The sequence below is a fragment of the Cervus elaphus genome, chromosome 30 (genome assembly GCF_910594005.1).
Source record: "Cervus elaphus chromosome 30, mCerEla1.1, whole genome shotgun sequence".
NCBI lineage: Eukaryota > Metazoa > Chordata > Mammalia > Artiodactyla > Cervidae > Cervus > Cervus elaphus.
The window spans coordinates 72,530,430-72,538,608 of NC_057844.1; the positions used below are offsets into that span (position 1 = coordinate 72,530,430).

General features: G+C 49.0%; 1 protein-coding gene across 5 annotated transcripts in view; it reads right to left on the minus strand.

Moving 5' to 3' along the window:
* DZIP1 (DAZ interacting zinc finger protein 1) overlaps positions 1–6,724 on the minus strand; it is a 49,056-nt gene extending 42,332 nt beyond the window's left edge. For 3 of the 5 annotated variants that reach the window (XM_043891833.1, XM_043891834.1, XM_043891830.1), the window contains exons 1-5: positions 6,406–6,724; positions 5,619–5,716; positions 5,028–5,241; positions 3,989–4,228; positions 3,299–3,862 (exon numbers count right to left, since the gene is read on the minus strand). In XM_043891833.1, the coding sequence (XP_043747768.1) occupies positions 3,299–3,862; positions 3,989–4,024 (600 nt within the window). In that variant the 5' untranslated portion in view covers positions 4,025–4,228; positions 5,028–5,241; positions 5,619–5,716; positions 6,406–6,724. The remainder of the gene's footprint in view (positions 1–3,298; positions 3,863–3,988; positions 4,229–5,027; positions 5,242–5,618; positions 5,717–6,405) is intronic. The other 2 variants (XM_043891832.1, XM_043891831.1) reach the window with 2 other exon arrangements.
* Positions 6,725–8,179: the final 1,455 nt, after the last annotated feature.

Sequence of the window (8,179 nt, forward strand, 5' to 3'; positions counted from 1 at the left end):
ACCAGCCTGGCAAGTGATGCTGAAAGCATAACTAAAAAGACATTTACAACCAGGGTGTTCGTCCCAAACTGGACACATGGCAGTAAAAACCATCTCAGGAGCCCATCATGGTGGTTTCTGGAATGCCTGAGGCTGCTCCCGTTACAGAGGTGGTTCCCAGCCCAGCAGCACCAACTTGTCCATGACACTCCAGCCATGCCAGCCTTCTTCCTGTCCCTCACACAGGCCAGCTTCAGACACTCTGCATTGGCCAGTCCCCCCGCCTGAATTTTCCCCAGACTTTCCCATGAAAGTCTGGCTCCTTCCCAACATCTGAGATGTCGTTTACGGAGCATCTTCCGTGCTGGGGCCGTGCTGCACGTCCTTAAGACATCTTCCTGGATGAGCCCCCTGCCAGGCCCTGTCTTGTTTTCATCATGGTTCATCTCACCACTTAGTATTGTCAGGTTTAGTTACTTTCTTTGCTTCTTATCTCCTGTCCAGTTCCTCTAGGATCTAGAATGTCAGCTTCCTGAGAGTTTGAACTCTCTTCTCTTTCTTCACAGCTTTATCCCCAGAGCCCAGCATTAACAGATCATTGATCACAAGCTTAGGAATATGTGGCCTCCTAAAATGAACTTACTGAAAAAAAACCAATTCTACCAATATCTCTATTCTCTACCTTTTAACATAATTTTTAAGCGAAAAAAAAAAAAATAAAAACAACAAATCAACTTGTTCATCTATATCCTTCCCCTGGATTATTCTTAGTAAATCCTGGATATTATGTATTTCATCTGTCCATATTTCAGAATCTATCTCCAAAAGGATTTTCTTTTAACACGATCATAATATTATCATCCCACCTTCTAAAATGTGTAAATTCCTTAATTATTGACAAATATCCAACCATTTATTTTTTCCCCAATATTTCACACACCTTAGAAAACATTTTTGCAGTTTTTTAAAAATAATTATTTATTTTTATTATTTATTTGACTGTACCAGGCCTTAGTTGCGGCATGTGGAATCTAATTCCCTGACAAGGGATGGAACCTGGGCCCCCTGCACTGGGAGCACAGGGTTTTAGCCACTGGACCACCAGGGACATCCTTTGCACTTTGTTTTGAATCAGGGCCCAAATAAAGCTATACCTTGCAATTAGTTGTTTTGTCTCTTAATTCTCTGCTAGTCTATAGGCTGAACCTCCAGCTCTCTTTTCCTTATAACTTTCTTGATAAAGAAAATGAACATTTGTCCTGCTGAGTTTCTCTCAGTCTGGATTTTGCTGCTTCAGTCCTACTGTGCTATTTACATGCTCTCCTATTCAGGTTTTGCCTTACGCTTATTCATTATAATTATATCACAAAGACATAGATCACAGGTAACCACAGCTCACTATGAAGAAGCCCCTGAAGATAACAACATCCACTTGTCAGATACTATTTACTGAGCCTTCCTCATGCTATTGGAGAAGGAAATGGCAACCCACTCCAGTATTCTTGCCCGGAGAATCCTAAGGACAGAGGAAACTGGAGGGCTAGAGTCCATGGGGTCGCAAGAGTCAGACACGACTAGCGACTAAACCACCTAAACCAACCACCTCAGGCTATGCATGCATTATCTCATGGGATTCTACTACTAAGGTTCTTGTCTTCCAGATGAGGAAACTAAGGCTTAGAAGCTAAATGATTTGTGCAGAGGAACAGCTGGGATTCAAACCCAAGTCGAATAACTCTGGAGTTGTCACCCTAAATGCTCTCACAGCTCAGCAACTCCACCAAGAGACAACAGCAAGTCACCTAACAGAGGGCAGAGAATGCCTGCACTACATACACTAAGTGGGAAAAGGTGGTGTGGTCTTTCCTACCTCTTCTTGATCACCCCCTGGGCACACCATACACCTACCACTACAGCTCAGAGAGTCTGTTGAGTGGTCAAAGGGTTGGCAGGTTCCACTCATTTGAGAGAAGTGTGCCATTAGTTTATTATCCTCATATATCATTAACATTTTAAAGTCTTCATTTACTAACCGCTATTTCTATTACAACCAAAAGAACGAAAAAATGTTTATAAACATAAAATTTTTATGTTACAGGTTTTAAGGGTTCACTGCTTAATATCAAAGCCAGGTGTACTTTCTTTAAAGGTTTTAAACAGAACCCATTCTATCTATTTTACGATAATATATTTCTAAAGAACCCTCTCAGCACTATTCATCAATTTTAGTTTTTAAATAGCATTTGTGAAACAAATAGGCAATTATCAATATCAGGTATCATTGATGATTTCACCTAGGGGTTGTGTACCCAAACATTAAGACTTTCTAACAGGATTCTTTCCCAACTGTTCACCTAGTTTAAATACACTTCTCCCAAGGCTCCTGTTGGGATGGTCCTAAGCAAAATTAACCACACTGTCTTCTGCACCTACACCCAGTTCTCCACACTCTCTCCTAAATCCACTAAGGCCTGTTCAGTCCTATTTAGCCAAAATGACTGGAATGTAAGGGTGTGGAATCAATCTTGTCAGTCTATTGCTTACTTTGATATCTTTATCAAGCATTCTTCCTTTCTCCACCTAATTCATAAAAGATACATACGCTGACTTCCTTACACTCAAAAATGACAATATTTATCTTGGGTTCAAGAACAAATAGTTGAAGATTAAGAACAAAAAGACAAGAATTTTTAAATTTTTAAACAGTGCTGTTATACTAGCAAGTATTCTTCTTCTTAGAAAATATATATGTTGAAATATTTAGGACTCTGAAACTCACTGCCAGACGGCTCAACAGTAATAGCATGATACAGAGACAGCGGAAATAAAGCCAATGTGGCAAATGCTAATAATTGGTGAATTTAGTTGAAGGGTATAAGGAAGTCTTTGAACTGTTCTTGCAATCTTCCTGTAAATTTTAAAACATTTCAAAATTTAAAAATGAGGGGGGAAAAATCCACAAGATGTAAGCATTCCATATCATCTGGGGCCCAACCTCAACAGCAATTTGCACCTGGTTTATTTTTCATTACACCTGTTAGGAGGAGGAAACAGCTTCTTGAACCACCAGCTTTTAGATAATTCAATAAAGCACTGCAGACAAGGCTGCTCGTTAAATTATTAACCCCGTGTTAGTCTGCACAAGGTAATGAGCCATGTCATCTGTTGGTTAAAAGTACTCTTTCGCTCAAAGACTACTTTCTCCTGATTTAAACAAATCTTAAACAAACACAAATGGCAGGGCTATAGGAAAGGACTCTCAATATCCTAGCCAGTAGGCGCTGAGGGTTTTACTGGCCAATCGCGAGGCACTTCCCACCTGGTAATAGCTGGCTTTGGCCTCGATCATCAGCTGCTGGGTGGAGATCAACTTCTTCCTGCGTTTACATTCTTCCTTGAGCAGCTTGATCTCGCCGGCCTGCTTGGCGAGCAGCTTCTTGCTGTGCTCGCCCTCAGCCAGGCTCCGGCGCAGCCGCTCCTCCAGGCCGTGCAGCTGCGAGGTGAGAAACTCCTGCGAGTGCAGCAGGTACTCGATGGTGAGCTGCGCCAGGCGGATGAGCTTCAGCAGCACCGGGTCCACCCCCGACTGGCAGTGCGGGCACTTCTCGTCCTCCAGCTTGCAGAAGGTGATGTTCATGATGTTCTCCTGCAACGTGAGCACGTCCACGGCGCCCGCCACCTTGTCCACGTCGATGGCGCTCAGCCGCCGCCAGTCCACGCTCTCCAGCCGCGGGCGGAACTGGAAGAAGGGCAGGGGGCCCGACGCCGCGCCGGGGGGGCCACAGGCCATGGCGGCCCCGCCCGCCGCGGCCGCTGCGGAGGCGTCGGGTCCCTCCAGGCCGCCGGCGGCGGCGAGCGGGTAGTAGACGTGCTTCTGAAAGGGCTGCGGGAAGGAGACAGAAGCGGGGGGAGGCGGAGGGAGCTGGGGGTCTCGCCGCCCCTCCATCGTTTCCCCCACCCCACCCCGCCGCATCCGCAGGCTGGCATCCCCGGGTTCCCACTCCCTTACCATGCTCCGAAGCAAATCCGCCGCCTCCGCTGGCATCGGGGGAGGGGGCAGTCCCGTCTTCCCGGCCCGGGCCGCCTCCCGGGCCGCCGCCGCCCCACCCTTCGGGAGCGGGAGAAGGCCGGGTCCGGCGGCGGCGGCCTAAGGTCTGGGCGTCCAGGCCGTTGCTATGGCAGCGCCCCGGGCGGCCACCTGGAGCGAAGTGCGAGGCGGCCAGCGCGCGGTCAGCGGGTGCCCAGAGTCCTGCGGGACCAGACGAGAGCTCGTCGTGGGCCCCGAGGACAGACCGGTCCACCCCTCCAGGGGACACACTTCTCGGTTCCCCAGATGCCACCCTCCAAGTCCCTAAGGGGTGAGGAACCACTCCTAGCCTCCAGCCTCTGACCCCAGCCTTAGATTTTGGGATCAGAAATAGCCATTCATCCTCATCTTTCAAACGCAGCTCAGAAAAACGTTAAGACACAAATCTTTGCAAAAATCAGTGGGATGGAGGGGGGCTGGCTGCCAGAGAGCATGAAGACACTTTGGGGGTATAATAATAAATGTTCTCTATCCTAATTGGGCTGTTGATTACCCAGGGATATATATACATTTGTCAAAACTCATTGAATGGTACACTGAAAATTAAGGGCCCATTTTGTATTGTACACTTATAGTTGTTTTAAGAATTAAATATGTAGTGTAGTCAATTATATTTGATGGAGCATGTAAGTGTTAGTCCTTCAGTCTAGCCTGACTCTTTGCAATCGCATGGGCTGTAGCACGCCAGGATCCTCTGTCCATGGGATTCTCCAGAGAAGAATACTGGAGTGGATTGCTATTCCCTTCTCCAAGGGATCTTCCTGACCCAGGGTCAAACCCGGGTCTCCTGCATTGCAGGCAGATTCTTTACCATCTGAGCTACCAGGAAAGCTCTTACAAACCAGAGAACTTCCCAGAATGTGTAATAACTTTCCTTGTCTTTCCAAAAGGACACATTTTCAAAACATAAAGATGTAAACAATTATATGGAGGGGAAACTTTATAGGGCCCTGGTATTTACCTTACAAACTTGTGTGGCAGCTGCATTCTGTTTTCTGGAGGGGCTAAAATATTTCTAGCAGCAACCTGTAGACCTCAGGGTTCTCATTCTCCAGGTCTTCTGGGGGCTGCCTGTGGCTACCACAGAGATGCATGAACTGAGGAAAAGCCAGCCATCCCTCAGTCCACCCGGGAGTCCCTGTTTGGACCAACCATCAGGAAAATTTCTGTCTTTCCTAACAGCCAAAGAACAGAAGAAAGGAAAATACAGTCGAGAGTAACTGGAAGCAACGTTGTAATATCAACCATTTCTTTCTAAACACTGAGAACTACAAATAAGTCCACGTGAAAGCATGCAAAAATTTAAGCATACACTTCATAAGACTTCACAGAAACCATACATCCCAATAATTTTTTTTTTTTTTCATCCCAATAATTTTGAATGGGATTTTTTGGGGGGAAAAAAGAGCTATTACCGTTTCACTGCAGCCAGCATACAAATCTTACAGATCTGGCTTCAGGGTCTGATTCTTCCACGTGCAGACCCAGAACAAGTTATATCAGCCCTAGGCCTCAGTTTCCCAGTCTGCTTAAAAGGCGTCAGGACACCAACCTGGCAGGTGTAGGTACTGTGGACTCCATCCACTGGGCTGCAGGATCAGCGGGAACAAGGGCCGTGGTCTCTCTTGCTCACCGTTATATCCCCAGCACCTAGCATAAATCAGGCAGAGAAAAAGTGTTAAGAATTTGCCAAAAAGGACACGTGGATAAAGGATAATCCGAATGAATTAGGCGCTTGGTTAGGTAAAACGTCAGCTCCCGGCCCTTGTCCCTCGTATTTCCTGTGCCTCTGGCCTGTTAGGGGAATTCACCGGGGCTCTGGGTTCAAGCCCTTGGAAATGAAGGTGGGGGTCTCTCCGCGCGCTCCCACTGCATTAGGGGGAGGAGGCGCGCAGGGCCCCGAGGCGCTCATCTCCACTCCCGGCCACCAGCCTGGCCCTGAGCGCCGCGTGGTTGGCCACCCTCGCCCCTCGGCTGAATCTTGAGTCGCAAGATGGCCGGAACAGGAAAAAAGGGGACCCGCTTTCCCATTCTCTCTGGCCCCCAAGCCTCAGCAGGGCCGCCAGCCGGGTGCAGCGTTTCCCGCCCCGGGCGCACCGCTGGGCCGACCCGCCGAATCCACAAAGACAAAGGCCCGGGAACGCGGGCTCCAGTGGGGCCTCGGCGCCGCCCCTTGAAGGCAAGACAAACGGGGTGTGAGGATTGCGGCAGGCAGGCCCGCGGGGTCTGCAGCGCCTTGTCTGGCTTCGGCGAAAAAGACGGAGGAGGCCACGGCTTCGCGGGCACGGAGATGCTCCGGCCTCCCCTCCACGCCTGGCGCATCCCGGACTTCGACTCACCCCTGCCGCGCGCTCCTGGGCGGGCGCCGGGCGCTGCAGGCGGACGGGGACAAGGCTGGGGACGCAGATCCCAGGGGTGCTGCTGGCGCAGGCGGGCCCGTGGAGGCCGAGGAGCAGCCAAGCGGGAAGCGGTGGGCCGGCTCCTTCTTCCAGGGCGCAGGGTGAGGCCTGTGTGTTCCGGGCAAGTTGTGGCGAGGCGAGCCGCCTGGCGCCGCTCCGGGCCCTCCCAGATTCCCGGCCACGGGCGCCTCCGGATCCCCCACCCCCCTCCCGCCCCCTCCCCTCCGCGATCTCCCTCCAGCCTCTTCTCTCGGCCTCCAGGCTCTTCTGGCAGCTGGGCGGGACCGTGCGCGTCTAGACCGCAGAGCTAAAATGCGCTCGGCCAATCCCGCTGTTGGTGCAGACACGTGGTACCTAGGCGAGCTCTGTTGCTGGCAGGGGATGCTAGCCCCTGGAAGGTTTTTCAAAGAGAGACCAGATTCACTCCTACCCTGTGGTTAGCCTAAACCCTCAGCTAGCTAATTTCCCATAGAGGCAGGAGCTTTATGTGAATTCCTTCTAAGAAGAGATACGTTTTAATCGCAGTAGTCTGCAGATGCAAGAGACCTTGACGAGCCTAGCTAGTGCAACCTTGGGAAAACCGGATTAAAGACCATGTGCCAAAGCACACAAGAATTTAAGATTTCTGTGCCTTGGCACGTGATTTCCCTTCTCTTTTAGTTATGCCCATTTTAGGGCGAAAAGCATTGGATCTCTGTTGACAGGTAGCTTGTCAGTGGGGTAGAGGGGATGGATGTCCTGGGTCAACAGCAAGGTGGCTATCTTTGAAGCTAAAAGTGGAACACGGTCTCTAACAATGGGACAAAATTCCATATTTTTAAATAATGAGTAATCCTTAACAACCTTGAGGTTGACCCAGGTTGAGAAATATGAGTGCATCTTTTGCAAAATCTTAGTGCCTGTTGTAGCAAAATTGTTCTTCAGTTAGAAAGGAGTAACTACAGAATTTTTGTTGGATGTTGTGTTACTGTAATGGAGAAGGAAATGGCAATCCACTCCAGTGTTCTTGCCTGGAGAATCCCAGGGACAGCGGAGCCTGGTGGGGTCGCACAGAATCGGACAGGACTGAAGCGAGTTAGCAGCATGTTACTGTAAAAGGCCTTTCCTTGTGTTTCTCCTTTATGGAATTTGCTTTATAGACTATTTAGCACGAGGCTTCAAACATAGTAATAGCTCAGTATGTGTTTATGTTGAATTCCTTCCTTGTTTTAGTTTTTACTTAAAGTCATAAGGACTTGGGCTTCCCAGGTGGCTCAGTGGGTAAAGAATCCACCTGCAACACAGAAAAGATGGGTTCGATCCTAGGGTCAGGAAGATCCTCTGAAGACGGGCATGGCTACCCACTCCAGTATTCTTGCCTGGAGAAACCCATGGACAGAGGAGCATGGTGGGCTATAGTCCATGGGGGCACAGAGGTTGGACAGGAAGCGAAAGGACGCACGCAGGACAGCCTTGGCGGTTTTTGTTTTTAATTTGTTCAATTTCAATTTAATGCTTAAATTTGAAAGATCCACAATCCCATGAAAATGTTCCAAGGTAGTATGAGTAAAGATTTCTAGATGGAAATTTCAGGCAATGTGAAGGAGATATGGCCACTGCTTTGCAAAATCTATATTTTGTAGCACTTCGTGAGGAGTGGGGAGAGGGCGGGGGTGGGGGGTTGTGCGCGCGCATGCGCGCGCATAGGATGATTACTTCATCAACATGATTTGAT